The sequence below is a fragment of the Microtus ochrogaster genome, chromosome 17, assembly GCF_000317375.1.
Source record: "Microtus ochrogaster isolate Prairie Vole_2 chromosome 17, MicOch1.0, whole genome shotgun sequence".
In the NCBI taxonomy this organism is placed as follows: domain Eukaryota; kingdom Metazoa; phylum Chordata; class Mammalia; order Rodentia; family Cricetidae; genus Microtus; species Microtus ochrogaster.
The window spans coordinates 34,051,243-34,072,693 of record NC_022019.1 but is presented as its reverse complement, the minus strand read 5'-3'; the positions used below and the strand labels follow the sequence as shown (position 1 = coordinate 34,072,693).

Here is a 21,451-nt window from a genome sequence, read left to right as displayed (position 1 = left end):
GTACTTTAAGAACCACACTGACAAAATAATAACAGCAATAACTTTTTGAACAGTTACTAATCCCTGAGCCACAACTGGAGGTTTGCGTACTTTGTTTCATAAATACTGCCCACAACAGCAGTCAGGAGTAGATACTATCATTCATCCCATGAAAAATAGTTTTTGGAGGCTGAGAAAGAGGCTCAGTCGATAAAGTGCTTGTACAATCTCCAACACTCGGGAGATAGGTCAACAAAGCTGCAAGTACCTGCAATTCCAGCAATGGGGAGGCAGAGACGAGTGGGCCCCTGGGGAAGGCTGGCCAGTCAGTCTAGCCGAAATGGTTCAACGCTCCAGGATTAACAAGACATCCTGTCTCAAGCACTAAGGTAGAGAGCAATAGAAGACACCTGTGGGGACCTCTGGCCCTTTATGTGCAGCAGCACAAACACTTGAAAACCTTTTTCTGTTTCATTTTGGTTGGAAGTGTGCACTAGAAAAACAACCTGATACAGTCAGACACATCACCAACGCCCACAGTGCTGTGCTATAGAGCTCTGGATCTATCTTACAAAACTAAAATTGTACCCAGCAAGCAACTCCCCTTTGCCCCCAGCCTTGTTGCCCTGCTTCCCCAACCTCTGTTCCCAAGGCTTTTTATTTTATCCATTCTTACACTATAACTGAAGAACCTGGTGCAAATCCATCCTGGAGCTTATTAGGATAGCATGAGAACAGAACATGTTTGTTTTCTAAAGATTTGTTTTAAATTACATATATGTGTGTACACGTGTGTGGGTCTGTGCTCAAGAATACAGGTACTCATGGAACTAGGAAGACGGTTCTGGAGCCCTTCGAGCTAGGTTATAGGTGGTTGTGAGCTGCTTGCTCTTTGCAGGAGCAGTATATACTCTCAACCAGTGAGCCATCTCTCTAGCCTCAAAACATGTTTATCTGATTCAAATCTTGTGCGTTCTTTAAAGCCTTTGGATTGAAGAACGTGCTAAGCATGTTCTGAGATTAGCCAAATCAGACTCTCACACAAATAACCGGTCTGGTGTGGCTGTGTTATTTGTATTGGAGGGGGTGTGTTAAATTACAGTTTCCAGGCTCAGTCTAAGGGGTTACATGCTGGAGGCTGGCCAGGGATTGTGTCGTGATTCCAATGCACTCCTGAGTTTAAGTCCTTCTGTTTTTGCAGAAGTGACTAAGTTGTAAGCAGAAGCTTACCAAGTGTGAGACCCCTCGAGACCCCGTGACCTCTTACAACGTGTCCTCACGGTGCTCAGCCATGGGCTTTTCTCAGGCCCAGTCATTAGTCACCGATCATCCACCCATTGTGGGTAGAGCAGCCTGTGCCAGGCCCTGGGGAACAGGGGGGAGAGACTCCACCCCTACCCTCTATGAGCTTCCAGTCCTGGGAGCAGAGAAGCAGCCCATGCCTCAGGATGGAAGGAGCAGAGATCTATGGACCTACCCAGTTGCACGCTCCATGGCTATGAGGCTGTGTACTCAGCAATCATCACACACGTCCCATGACAGTGGCCCTAGGGCTCAAACCCTGCAGACTTTCATTCCAGAGGGACTTCCCTGGTCAGTGGCTTGGCACTTATTGCATACAGGTCTGTGATCTAGAGTCCAGAAGTGGGGGCTGACATCATGGTAGAGTTCCTGTCATCTGTATGATGTTGGGGGAGATCTTGTGACTCGCTGAAGTCATTCCCATGAGAAAAGGGCACTAAGCCGGAGATGTAGCTCAAGAGTAAAGCACCACCCTCCACTACCCTAGCATACGAGAGGCCCTGGGTTTGATCCCCAGCACCACAGCCCAGAGAGGCCCTGAAGTTACAGGAACCTCCTCCTTGGCTGAAGCCTTTCAGGAGAATGCCTATGGATGTTTCCTTGTGGAAGTGGTGGGACGGGAAGAGCGGTCGCATCTATGGGAAGGGGTCAGTTTCTGGCACTCAGCACCTGTAGGTTTTGGCATGTTTTTCTCCTCTAGAGCACTAACAGACCAGTTTGCTAGACACTGACACTATTACTCTCTCTTCTTCTGAACCAAGGTGGAACCTGGCCTCAGGCACTAGGAGGCAAGTCCTCTGACTTAGAGCTTCATACCCAGCTCATGAATGAGAGGAAAAAGAAAAAAGGAAGGAGAGAAAGAGGGAAGGAGAGAGGGGGGGAGGGGGAGAGGGAGAGAGAGAGAGAGAGCGAGAGAGAGAGAGAGAGAGATTGTGTGTCACCTTGTCATAGTTATTTGTGAGCTAGAGTGGGGAGGAACAACAGCGGTTAATGGGATAAGAAGAAACTCAAGTCCTACTGGTTGTCACTGGGCCTTTATTTTATTCTTTATTTTGGACGACAGGGAGGGCCTGCGGTTGTTTGAGCAAACTTTGTTACTGTACATGATTGCTGGGTCCATAAGTCACTCTGACACGTGCAGTAAGGGTCCATGCCAATTGGTCTCAGGAACCTGGCATCCTGCCTCTCTCCCTGTCAAACTGTGTGGGACCCTGGTTCACCTCAGGTCCTTTACTATTTGATGTAGTGAGAGCCTACAGCATGCGTGGTGTAGTTAGACGGGGGATTTGCTGCAGCAGGGAATAAGGTGGATGTATCCCTGACCTCATGAAGCAAGAAAAGGCATTAAATGACCATCTATAGGAACGATAAAACACAAATGGTATGTACAGCCAATAGAAAAGCACACTCAACAGGGAACTTGGTAAAAGATATGGTGGCTCTTTGGCAAGTACACTCAAGTGGAGACATGAAGGATGAGTGACAATTTCGAGAAGAGGAGGGGGCAAGAAAAAAGTAACCAGAGCACAGGGCAGTCAGCTCCCCAGTGGGACCCAGAGCTGGGTTAGCCATGGGACAATAGAAGATGGAGTTATAAACCATCTGCAAGTTTCATTTTCTGGGCTTGGTAACATTCACTGGCTAGCTGACCAATACCCAAGCCTCCAGCGGGACATAATGACAGACCTCAAAACTGTAAAGTTGAGTTGAGGTGAGGTTAACTAGTGTCAATGACTTAACCATTCAAGGGGAATCAAGTACATCCCTTTTGTGGTACTTAAGGGTCAAGGAAATCAGAAAGAAGGCACCATCCATCAAAATGGGGGTAGTTCAGGCAAGAGAGAGCTTGGAGGAACAGGTGGGATTTTTCTTTTTGCTTTATTTTGTTTCTATTTTTATTCCATTGAGACAGGGTGGAACTCATTCTGTAGACCAGCCTCAGCCTCCAACTCTGACTCTGCGTTGAGACCAAAGGGTGTACCACCAACCCTGGTTAGGAGCAGGTGGGTCTGTGTTGTGTTTTGGAAAAGGTGTTTTAAAGTCAAGTTACGAAGGTCAGGTTGTCAGATGGATGTGTGGAGGGATTTGAGGAAATGGCAGAAGCAGGTGAGGGGTCAGAACCCTCTGCTGTGCAGGAACCCCATGTCTCTGGTCACCAGAGACTCCTCAGGCGAGGCAAAGGAAGGGTCCCAGGAATCACAGATCAGAGGTGTAGTCCTGTAACCTCAGCCCTTTGAAAGAGCACAGTGTAGGATACAAATGGCTGAAGGTTCTTTAGGGTCTGAGGAAAGGGGCCAAATGTCCAAATTCAAGTGGTCCAGATTCTGATAACTCACTAGCTGATGGGTTTGTCTGGGACAAAACTCCTGATCCTGCAGATGATGGGGGCTGGAGATGCTCACCCGTACCTGTTCTTTCTGGGACCACAGGGAGGAGGGTAATCCTTTTGTTCCTCTCTTTGAGCTACCCTCCCCCAACCAGGAACCTAACCACTGGAAAGCTAAGGGCTGGACACTCAACAGGACCCTCAGGAACAGGCTCCCTGGTTTTTGCCCCCTTGGCTAGCACTAGGAGAGGCAATGGGAAGAATCCCGTAACAACTGCATTAGCTACCATACCAATACATTCAAGTAAACCGCACCCCCAGCAAATCCCACAGCCAAACCTGGAGGACGGCAATATTATTAGAAAGATCCATTACCAAAAAAAGATTTTTTTTTCCTTTTTGTTTTGCTGTTGTTGTTGGTATAGAAATTTGAACCAGGCCCATACATGCTAAGTATTTTCCCACTGTGTGACACTTCTGGCTCCAAGAGTGTTCACTTTGCCCCTTTTTTGCTTTGTTTTGTTTTTTTGAAACAGAGTTTCTTTGTGTAGCCTTGGCTGTCCTGGAACTCACCATGTAGATCAGGCTCGCCTCAAACTCAGAGATCTGCCTGCCTCTGCTTCCTAAGGGCTAGGATGGAAGGGATGTGTCACCAAACCAGGTTGATGGCATTTTTATGCTTTTACAAAATGTTTTCTATATTTGAGACAAAGTCTTGCTATGTTTATCACATTGGCCTCAGATCCAGGACAAACCTCTGCTTCAACTTCCTTGGTGCTGTTTTCAAAGTCATTTCTCATTTGTAATGTGATGAAGGTATTATTTCAAGTTTTAATTTTAAATCTAACTTATTACTGTGAGTGCATTCGTGTGTGCGTGCGTGTGTGTGTAATTCAGACAGGTGACCTTCCACCCAGCCTCTGATAGGCAAGCCATTTAAACGGTCCTAAGAGTATAACAGATCTGATGGAGGTCAGCTGACTCCTGACTGGGAAAGCAGGAGAACCTGGGTGGTGGCAACTTGCTGAACACCTTGGGAAGGTCCTTCAGCTTCTGACCAAGGCAAGCTCGGAGAGGCTTTAAGAACCCAGTTCCCACAGTTTTCCAAGTTAAAGCCTGGAGAAGCTCCCCCCGCCCCCCAACCTTTCCATCCCTCCTCTATAGCTCCATGGCTTTCAAAATCTATAGCAAAGAACGGCTGATGTGGAACAGAACACAGGCTTTTGTGTGATCTTTATGCAGCTCTAGTCAGACCTGGCTTTCGAGGGTACTGGGCATGTGCACCACAGAGCCCCTCTAGGGACTACCCCCAAACAGAGAGAGAACATGATCCATGGTAGACACATTCCGGTTGCAATCCTTAGCCTGCTGCTGTCACTCACGGGGGAAAACGTTGTGATTTTCTGGGGTTTCCCTTAAGGCCACTTGTTGTAGAGGTTTGGGCTATATGTGCACTTGAATCTACAGGTGCCTGGTCTCTGTGCATGATCTCCAAGCATGATCTCCCACAAATGCAGGTATGGTACCAGACTCGAGTCTTCATCTCTAAATCGTGCCCATAAGGTTGCAAAGGTTAAAGAAAGCCTACAGTGGCCTTACAGGCTCTCTGTCAGTGATATGGCTCAGGGCTTAAGAGCACTGGCTTCTCTCTCTAAGAGATCCTGGGTTTAATTCCCAGTACCCACATGGCAGTGCACAGCTGTCTACATCTGTAGTATCCTGGGACCCAAATCACTCTTCTGGTGGGCAGACAGAGAAGCTGACAAATCGCCCACTGCATAAAATAAATAAATCTTTAAAAAAAATAAAGAAAAAAAAAACTAGATTCAGGGTTGCTGGTTCTCTGACAGAACATCAATTGGAAGACAGATAGATTTACAAAAATTTAGAAAGGTAGAGAAAATGCTCACCGATTCCCAGAATCAGAACAATGGCAAACAGTCAAAACGGGCCAAATTCTAAGACTCTGGAAGGGAACGGGTAGGGGATGAGTGGATGGAGAGTGCTCACAGTTAGTTTTGTAAAGAAGAAGCGTGAAATTACTCAGTTCTCACCCTGTGCGTGTCATCCTGGGTAAGATCAACTCAGGGCCTCACTGGCAGGTTTAGCAAGTCAGAGAGGTAAGGATTCTGGAAGGCGGCTTTGGAAGGTACTAGGTCGGAAAGGTTGAAGCAAATGTGCAGGGGAGCTGAGGTGAGCATGACCAGAGGCCCCCGGGGCGCTCGCTGGTAAAACCCTGCACTCCCGGCACTCTAGAGGTGGGGGCAGCAGGACCAGAGTTCAGGGTCATCCTCAGCTAATTAGTGAGTAATCAGGTGATCAACCAAACCATACTTCATGTCAAACATAAGCTACAATTGCCGATCCCAGGTAGTAAATGCCACGTTACCTCCATGTTTGGCTAAGATCAATAGTGTTAAGGTTCTAGGTTGATTCTCTTTTTGAAATCTGATGTAAATGGGCTACCATGACCTAAAAAATAATTTAAGATTATTAGAATACTAATGCTTTAAAAAAAAAAAGTACTGCAGAGGGGGAAATAGTCTTAATTTTTCTAGAAGAGCACAACAAGTCAATATTGTGGATACCGTGGTGGCCACATCAGTACTCAGGGGATCACTTGAGTTTGAAGCCATCCTATTCTTCATAGTGAGGTCTCGGTCAGAGGGGGATACACAGAAAAGCCCTATCTCAAAGACAAAAACAAAACCCCAGCAATTTATTTTCAGCCCAGTTGAAAATTTGTAAGAAGCTGGCTCAATAGTGTTTCCTAAGAGTGTTTTAAGGACCCGTTTCTGTTTAGCAAGCTATAGGGAGACGTGGAGACAGCAGACAGAATTCTTGGTTCTCTAGGATGATGAGACAGTTCCATGTTTCCTCATCAAGTCCTACTAAAAGACAGAGAATTCTGGAAATGCTTGGCTTAGATTTTTACTAAAATAAAATATCATTTACTAGCTTTCAATATAAACAAGAACAACAAAATACCACCATAAAACACCAAAATCCAGGGCTGGAGAGATGGTATGTCAGCTAAGACCCCTTAAGTGTTCTTGCAGAGGACCAAGTCTGGCTTCCAGTGTCCGCACCAGGCAGTTCACAAGTACCTGTAACTTCAGCCCCAAGGTACCTGAAACCTCTAACCCTCGTGGGCACTGAGCTCACACACACACATAATGAAAACTAAACCTAAAAGCACCAATAGTTTAGAGAATTCCTTGGACTTCTCTTCTGTAGTCAGATAAAAGAGAGGAGATGAAGATGGTGGGGTGCAGACAGAGGGGTGAGGCATGAGGTAAGATTTAAAAAAAGGGAGGAAGTGAGGAAGGGCAGTGATGAGAGGAAGGGCCAAGACCACACAGACGACATGTCTACAGACCTAGAGCCTAAGAGGGAGAAAGAGGGCAGATGTTCAAGGGAACAAAACGGCCCTTTCCTGGCCCTGTGTATCCTTGCTGAGAGTGTAGCATCTGAGTGATGAAACTCAGGTCTGGGTGGCACGAGGCTTCTCCAGCCTTACTCTGACCCTCTCCGATCTACCCTGGGCGTATGGAATAGGTTAGAGTGAACTGAGCCAATCAAAAGCCATTCCAGGGCGGGGTGGATGGACAGGGTCAGGACAGGCCTGGGAGGAAAGGGGCAGAACCATGTGGGGTCTGATAGCAGGGAGAGTGGAGTGAACACCTGCAGTCCACTTCTTCCTTCCTTGTTGGTTCTTGTTCAAGATCAGAAGGCGCTTGTCTGTGCAAAAATCTGAACTGTCCCTGGGAATCCTTTTAAGAGTCTATCTGGGGGCTGAGGAGACTCAGGAGGAGGCTCAGTGGGTGAGGTCTTTCTGCACAAGTATGAGGAACTGAATCCAGACTCTGAGCACCGATGTAAAAGCCGGGTGCCGTGAGCTGTGGCATCCCCAGGGCTGGGGAGATAGAGTTGTGAAGGCAGGGGTCGGGGGTGGGTGTCTGCTGTGTCTGCTGGCCAGTTAGTCTAGCAAATGGGCAAACTCCAGGACCAGTGAGAGAAGACCTCTCAAAAACTAAGGTAGAGAATAAGAGAGGATGATGCCTGATACTGACCCCTGACCTCTACACGTGTGCACACCAGTGTGCACAGCAGCACAAAACCCACAGACAGCCAGACATCACACGCACACAGCATGCATGCACACACACACACATCATGTCCAGTCTGTCATTGGTGCAAATGTTCACTGTTACCCAGAAGAAAGCGTATTTGCACTATTTTATTGAAGAGTGGTGGTCACAGCTTTATAACCACTTTGGATATGAGTGATTTCCAAACAGATCTGACTATAAGATAGATAAATTTAAGAAAGTGTTCAGATGCGGGGAGATATACATACAGAGTAAAGCTATTTGGATTATACCACCTTTAAGAATCGGCTTTAACGAATCATATTAAAGATGAAGTCAACAAGTTAAAGTTACCAGACAACCTATGCAAAATGAAAATGAAAACAAAGCAAAACTAACAAAATAAAAACCCTCCTATCCCTTAATGCAGGACTGGCCCTTTGCCTCTAAAAACAAGGCGAGTTAAGAGCAGCATGGGACTTCGACTACCGTGTTTTAAATGTGTTTTTCTTTTTTTAATTGTAACTTAGTGTGTATCAAATTTGCTGCAAGTCATTGGTACACCCAGATTTCCTAGGGCTGGACTTTTTGGAGTGGATATTACGGCATATAGCTCTGGAAACTCTAAACGAACAGGGACACAAAGGAAAAACAGTTACCGGGAATGGCGGGAATACGTTTCCGCCCCATCTTTCATTTTGACCCGGATTCACTGGGCACTGCTCGGATTGTTGTTCAGAAGTAGACAGGAAAGGCTGTGGGTGGTGGGACGGGTGGCTGGGCAGGGATGGGGACACACTGTCATCTATTAGCTGTTCAGTTCTTTCAGCCGACAAAGACAACAAGCCAATCTTTAGATGGTTTATTTGATCTGTGTGAAAGAGTGGCCGTGGGCTTTCTGGCACTTGAACAAGCAGGAACTGTATTTTTGGGTGGAGAGAGTTCTCCCGAGTTCTCTCGGGGCGCCTTCAAGAGAGCCATCTGGATGGGGCGGTATTTCTTTTGTATAGCTCCGCGTTCGGAAGCATCAAGGAAAGGTGCAGCAGTGGTACCTAAGGAAAGCACTTCTCTCCGTAGTTGGGAGGGGATGATTTGGTGCAGCTGTCTGCTTTAGAGATAAAAAGGAACCAACCACCTTCTCCTTTCTGCTCTAATGAGAGAGATCTTGTAACTGATATTCCCCGCATTGGAAGTGTTTACGAATGTCGGCTCAAGAATCTGAGCTACTGTGCCTTCCTGAGCGAAACAGGAATGTTCCAGTTCCGTGTCATATTTACGATCCCCACGTCACTACTGACCTCTCCTTTGACCTTTATAATTGTTAATGGGATCTAGATCCTGAATGAGAGCCCCCCCCCCCCCCCTGATGCTTAGTCAGCTCGTGACGCCGACATGAATGAAGACTGCTAAAAACGTTCAAACAAAATCCTTCCAAGCTGACCCGATGCACTCAGGGCCATGACGAGATTAAAGAGAAAGAGGGATCGTCTGGAAAACTGAATCAAACTCAGGGCTGCAGCCAGACACCGCAAGAATATGTCTGTTCTAACAAAGAACCTCAAAAGCTCATCCTAAGTACATATTTTGCTAGTCTTCTGTACTTTTTCACACTAGAAAGAAGTGGTAACTCTTATGCAAAGGTTTCTTTTGGCTGTACTTGCTCCTGCGATATGTATACTAAAACTGTAAAGATACAGAGATTAGCATCGCCCTTGTGCAAGGAAGACAGTCAAATTCCTGAAGCATACCATATTTCTACAAGTTCAAAAGATTCCCTTTGGTCGGTGATCATTTCAGAAAAGCAATGGGCTGTTTCTTTGAGCTGTCATTTTTGTCTAGTAAGCAATGAACAAGAAGAAAAACTTAGCAGCAACATTATAATACAGATGGAAAAAAACATGCAGGGTCAAATACGCTTTTATATATTGCACGAATACATATGTGATAGGTGCCTAATTCTCTGTAATTAACAGCTTCTGAAATCCCAACAATAACTAAGGATTTGCGAAGTTTCCACTGTAATTATCCAGTTTTCACATTATGTAAAATTCTTACTGGATTAAAAACAAAAACCAAGAAAACCATATTTCTTCATTAAACCAACACTAAATCCAGTTCTGAATGGAGAATTTCCAGATATTCTAAAAACCATCACTATGAAAAAGTAATTGACTTTATATAAGCATTTGATAAAAATTATTGGATATATATGAGAATAATTTGAAAGAAAATCCTTTATACATCCCAAGAAAATCATATGAAAATAATTTATGGCAGCTGAAGTATTTTACCAGGTAATTACCAGAAGAACTAAGGTGCAGTTGTCTCTCAGATTGCATTTTTCTGGAACGAAGGGGGCATCTGTCTGGTTGATAATGGAGGTGAACATGTCAGTTAAATGACAAATATTTTACTTCCTGAGAATTAAAACAGGAATAGAGCTTATGCTGAAAGAGCTTTTCCTAACAGATCTGAATAAGAGAGACCAAGCTACGGTTCCAAATATCAGTGTCTTGCTCTCGATCTTATTACCAGGGGGCCTCTGTCAGGTAAGAGTACTCAGTGTACCTGTCGAACACTAAGAGACGAGACGGAGGAAGTATCATTATATTTCTAAGATAAACTGTTTCCCCATGTTCTCATTATAAGCGCACAAGAGTTGATTTCCATGGAACATCTAACAGAAAAGGACCCTGAGTGATCAAAGCCTGCGCCCCAACAAGTCACCTGCCCGGGACATAGCCTTCCCGTGATAGCTGCCATTTAGAAACAGGGAAAAAAAAAAGAACTTTCACTATCTTACGTTTTCACTTTAGAAAACATAAGTGACCCGGTATGAACTGCCAACCCCAGCCACGCTTCGGTCTCCAAGCAGAAAGGACGCAATTGAGGGCCAGGGGTGGGAGAAGAGGCAAAGCTACATCACACTACCTTCTTGGACTGTTTCTCCTTAGAGGAATTAATTAAATAAAATTTTCATCATCAGAGGAGAGGGACAGGGCCTCCGGGAAATTCATGAACACCTCACCAGGATACAAGCTATCTATTTCCCATCCTTGGGAGTCATCTGTGTTTGAACAAAATATCCGGGGGTTCGTATTTTTCATAAATGGCACACATTGGAACTAAAACAGATTAGATGTTTGTTGGAGGTGATATTTCCTACAACTGGGTGCTTATTTATCTAAGATCTCTGCCAAAAGAACCCACACAATTTAAACCACAAGAACCCGTCAAGATCCAGAGGCGCCTACCTGCGATCCCTGTGTTTGAGGCCAGCCGGTTTACAGGCTCGGTGAAAGAATCGTGCTAACCGGATAAAATAACCATATGTCCCTACTGGAGGCTCCATTACTTGGGTCATTTAAACCTCGCTGGACAAAAAGCACCAGGCCCATTTGCTGTAGGAAACAACCCTCCACAAAGTGGACAGGGAAGAAATGACCTAATAAGCAATGCCCTCTGCTCCAGTTTCTATGGTTCTGCGTTAAGAAAAGCTGGCCTGCCACACTTTTGTGAAAGCTTGTGCCCCAATTATACCCCAACAAGAGGGCCACTGCTTATTTGGAGAATGAAAAGAAAACAGCCCAGAACTTAACATTTACATCGCCATTATCAAAGTCTTGGGCAATTTCCCCTAAGGAATAATATTTTCAAAATATAATGGAAAAGAGGGGTTGCCGCCTTCATTTGGGAACCCAACTGGTAGGAAAGGGGGGTTTCTGGTCTGACTTCTGTTTGGGAGCTAGTGAAATGGAGGAAAGGGTTCAGGTGAAACAATTCACGGAGGCAGAGCCAGCCCACACTGGATCTGTGTGCCATCTCAAGGCAACACGTTCTGCCTCAGTTTCCCTTTTCAATAAGCGGTGATCGCTTGCTCATTGCCAGCTGGCATGAGGCAGAACTGAGGGAAGTATGTGTGTGTGTGTGTGTGTGTGTGTGTGTGTGTGTGTGTGTGTGTGTGTGTGAATGGGCAGATGTGTGAGAGGGATATGGATGGAGTTGTTTGTGTCAGTGAAGGAGTACAAGGATTTTCTTTCTATGCAAATATACTCATTTCCAGGCAAGCTTCATTTTGGGTTGAAATGTGTAAACAGAAATAAAGTACGATGCCAACTTAAAATTAATTTTTCTGTGAAATGCAGAATATTTTTGATGGTCACCATTGATATGAAATTTAAAAAAAAAATGCTATGTATCATTAAACTGGTGTAATGTCCAAATGGGATCGTTTCTAGATTCTAGATCCTAGAACTTCAGGCTTTGTATATTAAGTATGAATCTGTACGAACGTGTGGGGGGAGGTGGGCATATGCCTGTTCATGGTTGAAGGCAGACTTCTGTAGGCAATGACCTACTTAATATTGTTACCCACTTAAACAAGTGTTGTGATGTTCAGGTGTCCTTGGTGCCAGGGAACGTGCAAAGGACACTTCTCATACGACTGTCCCTGGTCCACCACTGAAAACCAGCTTGTGCTTCTCCTCTGCTGTCTTTTATTTATTTATTTATTTATTTATTTATTTATTTATTTATTTATTTAACACCCAGGACTTTGGCATTCTTTCTCTCCTAAGCATTTCTGTACTGGAAGGCAAGACAACGCCATTCCTTACAGAAGGCTCGGGCTGAGGTGAGAGATTAGATCATCCCTCTGAAAAAGAGGCAAACGGTATTACTGCAAATAACCTTTGAGACAATTAACCGACAATGCATAAACCTTCCTTCAGGCGACACCTAATTTAAGTGTTACTGGCACAAAGTGGGGACAGATTGCGCATTACCACCGCAATATTTACACAGCAGAAACCCACAGAGCGGGAAACGCAGGCTCAATGAAGCACTAAATTAGAACAACCGCACTCAGTGTTAATTTGCCTTCCATTCTTTCCAAACCTCAGGTCCAGAAATCAGTACAAATCCATCTACACCTCCCACCCTAAATGACTAAACCTGAGGAGACAGTAGTACTTCTTTTTTCTAGTTCCCCCCCAACTATAATAACGTGAAATTTATTTCTTTCCTCTACGAGAGCCATGTGGCCAAACTGTTTATGTCGTTACGATGCACTCGCACCTTGGTCTGAAATTATTTTCATACAAGCGCTGCTCGGAAGACTGCACAGGAGGAACTAACAAGACTTAACTTTTTCTAAGGCTGCCAACACAGCGTACAGACAAGATACAGATTAGTGAGATGTTTAGGGAAAGGGATTGGGTATCTGCCTTCAGGGATTTTTCTCAAGGATAAATCTTATTTCCATCCCACATTTCCCCTTCCTTCTGCCACACGCAATGACTTTTCCTTAAGCATTCATAGGTACTACTTTCCCTCATCCCTGCCCACTGTATTTTAAACTCCAGCATCACTGAAGCACTGACAAAACATTTACCTTTCCCAGTTGCTGGTGCTCTTTGAAGGCGGCGATCAGCTCTTCAGCCCACTGAATTTTTTCCAGGGTCGGAGTAAACTGTTCTTGCACCACCGCGATCTGGTTAGGGTGGATCACCTGTTTACCTGCAAGGAGAGGAACCACACTGAAGGCTCGGGGACAGACACCTCATACAAACTAAGTGTGTCCAGCTTGGGACACCCCTGGATGCCTCACAGAGTGGGTGCTGGAGAACGGAAACAGTATAAAATAAAACCCACAATCAGACAAGCTTTTCCAGAAAACCATGTAAGAACAAATACCAGTATGGGGGAAACAGCACTCTAGATTTATAGAAGTGCCACTATGTAGTAGAAAAATCTCTTATTTTAGTCACAGGTGGCTGACGAGGCAGCTTGTTGAATAACTACTTTGCCTGTGATTTTTAACTGGAGAATATATCTGTAAATTATCCATTATCTTGAGTAGAATGAAATTAAATGAAAATTCTTTCAAATTGTATAAGCTGTCTCTTCTGCTTGTGTGGGAGGATTGTGTTGCTTCCTATAGTTCTTACACCAACGACGTGTCAATTATTAAGCTTCTCCACAGATGTTATGACCATATTAATACCAAACACTACCTTACGATAATCTGTGTAATTTTCTTTCTGAGCATGTCATTTTTAACATGTGCATTTTAATGAAAATTTATCTAGAGTTGTAACATAAGAGGCAAATTTGAATACTGTGGCATCTAGATAATTTAAAAAAAAAATTTTAAATAAAAAGACTACAGAAAATTTAGCTTCCAAAAATATATTCAGAGCTTCCCTTTTTTCTTATAGTATGAGAGTTGGTTAGTCTTCAAATTACAAGAAATCGTATCTATGTAGAAATACCTTCAAAAAAATCTCTGATTCTTTTTGAAGTTTAAGGATTTTAAATAAAAGCATCAGCTATACACAGGTCTCAAAGGATTCTATGCAATCAACACTGTTAATAAAAAACCCTCAATTTAACAATTGGGGAAGTATGGTATTTAATCAGGTCATTAATAAAATGCAATATAATTTAATGTCACAGTGATGAGATTATGCTGCATTACATGATAAAGTTATGAACACAAATTGCCTCTTTAAAACTGATGTACATGTAATGGCTGCTAACTGTATCTCTTGCCACATTAATTTGCTTTCCTTTTGAAACAGTTGTTTCAATATTTAACCACTACAATTACAGCCCAGATGTTTTATAAAACACCAGTTTCTGTTACTACCCTTATTCTGTGGAGTAGATAAAGGAACAATGTTTGTAAAAATAGTCAAACAGGGATTTTTTTCTTTTGTGATAATGTTTCAATAGTCCACTAGATAATATGTTTCAGGCCCTGGCAGAGTTGAAACATTCCATGTTACCATTGCATTCCGGCCTGTCAGTGCCAAAGGAAAATGTTAGGCACCTATGCAAATAAAGGTACTTCAAACTATCGGAAGACTAATTTTTGGAGACAAAATAACAGGAGCTACAAATTTGAACTCTTTTCAAATAGTAGGTATTCATTCCACATTTAATTAATTTAATAGTTGTAATAATATTATTTAAAAAGCTTGTCAGCGCCCAGTAGTCATTTCCTAATTGTTAGCCTGGGATTTTATAATTTATGTACATAATTTACACTGCTGTGCAAAAAGGCAGATTTCACGGAAACTTTTGGGACAGGCACTGTAATGTGAAGAGCAAACAATCAGCTCGCTAGATTCTCGTGGAATCTCCCGACAGCTGGGAAGTACCTATATTTGAATAAGAGGTCACTGTGAAGATCTATGCTGGGTTTTTACAGTGTACGTACACTGGCATGCCAAGCCACTTTCGTCACTGCAAACATTCCGATGTATAGCGGGCTTTACTGCCGTGTGGGAACGAAGCAAATATTTTATCCAGAAGGCTTGTTATTGACAAGGTACCAAGAGGGTGCAAAGTTGGACGGCATTAAAATTTATGACCGTGAGATCCTTTTTACAGGGACCACTTGATAGATCTTGCTTTAAATCAATACCTGTCAAGTCTTTTAGGTAACTGTATGATGGTGTCATTTCTGTCTTCTACAAAAGAGGCAAGAAAAAAAAAAAAAAACGAAAAAAAGAAAACAAGAAAAAATAACCTATATTGCTTTTCATATTTATAATCTTGCCTCATAGCATGTAATACCATAGTAACTGCAATGGCTAAGTGAGTGGGGAAGGCATTCTCCCAAGTTTTAGTTTGGGTGTCTTTTTATTACTTTAAAAAAAAAATCCTAAAGTTAACGGCTATGCCAACGGATTGATTTTAGATCAGTCAATGTGAGTGGGGACCCCATGCAGTAACGACAGCAAAATACAAACTACAGCCCACTGTTTGGTGTGATGGTAACTTCTTTTGGAGGGAGGAAATGGGAGAAATGATATAGTTTTATTACATTCTCCTAAAATAAAACTAAATACGTGTGTGGACACATTTAAATTTTTGCTTTAAAGTATAGACAACCTGGCCTGTACCAGTGTTACGTTACACGACACTGCCATTGATTTTTAAGCCCTTTGACCACCTGCTTCAGACAAGTACTGTACAGTTGGTGACAATATTTTGTCTTCCCCCCTCCCTCCCTTTCATCTTCTGTTTCTTCTTTCCCTTCCTTACACAAGACTTAAGGTATCACAACTAAATCCCAAAACCTAGTACTCTAAAATAAGGGTAGCATAAAATATTCAGTGAGAGCATGAGTTTAAAAAAATGCTATACGTAGTCTCTTCTGACTACCTTTTATTAGTATGTAGAAATATAGTCGTGGCAACAAAGAGCTTTTCTCTCAAAATCAGTAAGTATGAACGGCGTGTGGCCCCCAGCTTACAGCTTCTGTCACTTGGATGCACAATGGGCACCGTGCCCTCGGTGCCTCCCTGCACCCTGGCCTCCATCTTCCTGTGATTTAATGCTCCCCGCTGGGCAGAAACAATAGTGCCAGGTCCATAAGTTCTTCGTGCTGAGTTGGGCACAGTCTAGACATTTAAACCGGATTTGAAATAGCTTGTCTTTTGAGATTGAATCGGGGACCAATTTAATTCAGTTCTGTATCTTGAGAAACCTTTGAGCCCCAGAGGAAGCTGGAAAAACATCAACCCAAGAACATGAAGGGCTGGTGGCTGAGGCCAGGGCGCTCTTTCCTACTGAATTTGCTCTCACTTCAGAACAACATCTGGCTGCCTGGCAGCTAATGGCACATGTTACAGGCCAACAACATCAGGGTCTTTTAGATAGATTTCATGGAGTTCTTTTTCCAGCTTTCCCATTTGGGCCTCATCCTAACTGGCCACTGGAAGGAGGCAAGGACAGGCATGCCCCGTGCGCTGATTAGCAGGGGGATCCCCCCCCCCTCGGTCTATATTAAATATAAGGAGAAATTACTAATAGTTGAAATCATTGGACAACACTTCTATGCATGGGATTGTATGCTCTTAAGCTTAAAAAACTAGGCATCAGGTTTATTTCAGTGCTCTGCTAGATACAAAAACAGATGTCAGGATTATTTTACTCTAAAATAACCATACTGTTACTTAAGCCTTTCCATTTTGTTTCAGGATAAGAGATCCTCTGCTAATATACCTTTTTCATTTCAAGGTATGTTATGAGACTTTCAGCTAAATGCTGACTAGGTATAGTACCAAAATATCCTTAAAAGGGAATAACATTTTTTTTCTCCCTTCCTTCCCTCCTCCTCCTTGCTGGGTATATTTATAGCTATCAATCTTAGCACTTTCACTGTAAGGATAAACAAGAGAAAGAGAGAATAGTTGTGTGTGTGTGTGTGTGTGTGTGTGTGTGTGTGTGTGAGAAAACACTCATGTGCACATTTGCATGCAACTGCACAGGATTATTTATGCATAAGAATTCTACTAAGGTTTTCAAAAGACAGAGTTCTGTTTGCAGAACGTGATTTTCAGTTGCTCCTTGGACTCCTGAGGACAGGAGTGATGAGCCCATTGATGACTGTCAGTGCCTGCCTGTACCCCATGCAGGCCTGTGAGGGACTCATGGACCCAGTGCCAGCCCGTACCCGTAGACGTTGGCAGGTATGCAGACACTTATTGAGTACTTTAAAGGGGCTTAAAGTATCCAGATAATTTTAAAAAAGCAGCTATAAGTAAAAATCAAATCACAGGCAATATCATCAATTAAAGATGAATTAATACTTTAACTATCTTAGGAACATTTTCTTATGTTACATCAATCTAAATTTCTGACAGTTATTCACTCTGAAACCCTCCCATAATGGCCTCATCCCTGGCCTGGGTCAGCTCAAACTACACTGAAATACTTAGTAAGATGTTGGGGTGAGTAACAAATGCAAAGAAAAAAGCTGAAACAAGTGTTATGTTTTATAATTTGCAGAGAGAGAGCAAGTCACCCACCAGCCCAGCTAGTGATTATGTGCCTTCTGCTCTGTGCACCGTCTCGTGTTACAGGTCATGCGGTGAGCAGACATCTCTTTTTCCTGGGATGCCTGCTAATGTACACGCTTAAGACAGCATCAGGCATCGTACCAGTGAAGCCCATAGCGGCGGCCTCTCTTGACTGCTTGAGAAGCCCATCTCCATCTCGGAAGTCAATGTACACAAGATCTATGGCTTGTAGGCCAAAGGCCTTCGCTATGACGACAATCTTCTGCCGGGCATAGAGGATGTCTTGGGTGTCCTTGTTGCTTGTTGCACCTGTTAAGTGGAATATGCATAAAAAAGTGAGACTTTGCCCTTGGAAGCAAACCCAGACACACGTACTATAGGAACCAGGTTATAAAGGTGTTTCCCTGGGGACTGCATCCCAGAAAAGCAATTATTAATACGCACAGGAAGACAGGTGTATGGGGAAGGAATGTTGAATGGCGCACGTGTCTAGTGAACTGGCACACTTTTCAATATAATCACTGGTACCTGCGCCTGGAAAAGGCCCCTCCTCTGTACCGGGAGGTGGAAGTGGGTTCTCCTCCTCTGTGTTATCATCACTTGGAGAGTGTCAGGTCAAACACAGAACTGCACGTATCTGGGAGGCCACGTGTGGGCAAGTGGCTCACTTCTTAGGAATGGCACGGGCTCTTGTCACATCTGTCCTCAAAGATGTCCTGAGCCTGCGCTCTGGGGTTTGGTTGGAACACTTGGGAAATGAGAAAGACTCTCATTTTGGGAGAGGCAGAAAGCGCCTGTCTACCTCTTGTAGTACACTTAGCTGCGGGGCACAGGGGAGTCTCCTGAGAAGACCTGTGTCAACAGAAAATTTTCTTTTTCACCCTGAGGGGAGGGAGTGTGTCACTGATTAAAGTCTGGCTACAATACTAGGAAAAGTGTCCCCAGAACCCTGGGATGTGGGTCTGAAGAGGCTTTCTGTAATGTTGGCCTCCCGGCTCCAACCGTGGAAACACCCAGATAAGAGTGCAGTGCGCAAGGGGAGAAACACATCGCTGGGCAATGGCTGGGGCCAGGAAATGTTTAACAATAAATGTTCTGAAATATACACTAAGGCAAATTTATAATCTATCTTAAAAAATATTTGCCTACTACATTTAATGTAGAAGTCACTGTATTGAAGCCAACGGGGTTGGAGGCCCAGATCCTGGACTGACATGAGGACTAAGTGTTTAAGCCAGCATTGGGCTGTTGCTGCTAGTAGAAGCCAAGTAGACCCCGTATGTTCCTGAGCATGCCCGAGGCTGCAAGGGGGCTTTTATTAGTTACTTTATAAGTGAGCGGACATAATGACGCAGGACTCTGGGAGCAGGAAATGGAGCCCTAAATTATCGGGAAGTGGTGGTCAGTGAGTTGTCATGAAAAAAGCCATGGTCAGGACTGGGAAATATGCATTGTTATGCAAATGTCCCTTCGTGAGGGGGCAAAGAAAAAATTACACACACACACACACACACACACAGGGTGGGGTGGGGCTAGGGGAGAGAGAGAGAGATATCTTCAACACCTATGCTGGCTCGGAAATCTTCTCCTCCGAAAACGACTGCATCTAGGAACAGACCCACTTGAGGCCCAACCTTCAGGGTCTCTTCACACACTGCCTGGAAAAGAACACAACAGGGCCTCAGAGGCTGGGAGCCAGTGCACCAGCGATACAAAAGATCTGGATGCTAACACAGTTTGGCTGAAACAAACTGAGCCCTTCCCCAAAGCTTTAGTGTTCCCTGGATGAGTACCTCATACACGTTTGCTCTGCCTGGTGTTTACGTTGATAGAGCCATCACTATTTATTACATAGCTAGAATGCTCAAACTAGAGGCCACCCAATCTTCTAGGCGACTTTGAGTGAACTTTTTTTTAGCTTCTATTATAAGTAATTTATGGCTCTCCAGAATTTGTTTTTGCTTTAAGTGACAATTAAATAGTAAACATAAAGCCACAGGAGAGGGGGAAGAATTTTTGAAATCCAACTAATTGAATTATTTGCATTAGGGTCAAGTAAAATGGTTTCAGGCTTAAAGTCAGGCAGTGCAAAACCTACAACTCCAGAGGGGAAATAAAAACGCTACGGGTCACCCAGGGAATGGAACAAAGCAACTCTGACACGTCCAGACGAAAGTAAAGGCGAATCACGTTCGCTGGAGGTGGAACTGTGGGTCTTGGGTCTGTGAAGTGCTAGCATTTGTGTGGATGGGAACGGGATGAAGGAAGTGGTGGGGATACTGTTGATTAATTTCAGGCCTTGTGGGAGTGCCTAAATACATTACTGAATAAAACGGCAAAATTGTGGTTTGAAATTAAATCACTGTTCGTATCTGATTCCAGCTAAGGGGTGTATGTGCTCCTGATTGTGCTCTGGGGGTGCTAGGGTGGGCTGCGACACTCTGTGGTTATTTGTATAAAGGATTTAGTCACGAGACAGGCGTGAAGCAGCCCCCCAAAATTTGCACTCGGCCCTCCTGCACGCCCCTGTGGGTCTGTAAAATTCCCCGAGCATCTGCTTGTATGTTCTCCACTGCAGACCATCTAACTTTTACTAGTGATTTTTCCCCCCTGCCCTCTGGAGTGGAAGAAAATAAAACAAAACATTAAAACATTAAGGACTAGAAAATCTGGGAAGAGGGTACAGGGGGTGCTAGACAGTCATTCCAAGGTCAGGTGGGCTGGGAGACACATTCTGGGAAATCAGGGAGACAGACGAGCTGGCTCTGAGTCTGGGAGGACAGGTAGTTTAATGTAACCACACAGCCACGGTGGCTGAGAACTGGCTCAGCTCATCCTTTCAAATGTGTGCTAGAAGACATTATGTTTGAAACATGACACTAAGTTATTTATATACGTGAACTATAAACAATAGTCTTATCCGCTAGAGAGTACAGATGATAGTACTGCAGAGAGGCCAGGGCATTGGAGGATGGAAAGACAATTTTCAGGAAAAACAATTCAGATTTAATTCATAAAGGTGACAAAATAAAATATCCATGTACATTTAATCTATACATGTACCAATTGAAAACACAGTTCATTCTGTGATTTTATATATATGTGTATACTCCAGGAACACATAAATGTTTTGTTTAGATATTTGAAACACACAAGGCCTTCTTTATAAACTGCTTTCTTTGTCTTCCAAGATATTGACAATCCAAGATAATGTTTTTGGAGTAGGATGGATAAGACATGGTATAAATACCTTTCTTTGTTTACAAATCTTTCTTTAAAAAATTTTAAGTAGATGTTCAAATTAAAAAAAAAAACTGTTCCCTTTAGGTAATTAAAATAAAATGCTAACTTACATCACCACATTATGGCTTTCTTACCTTGAAATTGAGCAAACCCATGGCAGTCTCCACAAAGGGGATTAAATTCATTGGCTGTTCAAGTTTTCGGCCTTTTAAGTGGAATGAAAATTTGTCTGAAAACTAAAATCAGAAGTGTCATAGGTGATTAGCGACAAGAACAGAAGTTCAACCCCTGAAATGCAGACACCGGAGCAGGGCTGAAGCCTTTGACCTGAGGAACTAATATCCCAGCCTCCTTCATCCACACAAAGGACGGGGAGGGGGGGGGGAGCAAAACAGAGAAACTAAAGGTAACAAAGTTCCCCGGAAACCAGAAAGTGAAATCTCAAACACCACAATCCGCCTTCCTCCAGAGGAAATAATTTGAGGCCTAGGAGTTAGGAGGGAGGAGAGACTCCCAGGTTTAAATGGTTCCCTGGAAAACATATTTACCCTCTCCTCTCCACTAAATGCAAATGGCAGGCGCGGGAACAAAGCGCAGCTCGCTACCTGCCCTTCTGTTTTTGTTTCGAACCCAACACCGACACACGTGCACGGTGCGGCGTTCAGCTGCCTTCTACGTATGTAAAATCGGTACCATTT

General features: G+C 43.7%; 1 protein-coding gene and 1 non-coding gene across 2 annotated transcripts in view; one reads left to right on the top strand and one right to left on the bottom strand.

The window, feature by feature from the left end:
* Positions 1-21,451, bottom strand: part of Clybl (citrate lyase beta like) — a 217,099-nt gene that overhangs the window by 3,474 nt on the left and 192,174 nt on the right. The window contains exons 4-7 of the mRNA XM_005355696.2: positions 20,888-20,989; positions 19,075-19,168; positions 17,652-17,819; positions 13,091-13,215 (exon numbers count right to left, since the gene is read on the bottom strand). Coding sequence (XP_005355753.1) covers positions 13,091-13,215; positions 17,652-17,819; positions 19,075-19,168; positions 20,888-20,989 — 489 coding nt within the window. The remainder of the gene's footprint in view (positions 1-13,090; positions 13,216-17,651; positions 17,820-19,074; positions 19,169-20,887; positions 20,990-21,451) is intronic.
* On the top strand, positions 9,352-9,455 carry LOC113457059. The gene has a single exon (XR_003377707.1). It is a non-coding gene; the product is annotated as a U6 spliceosomal RNA (small nuclear RNA).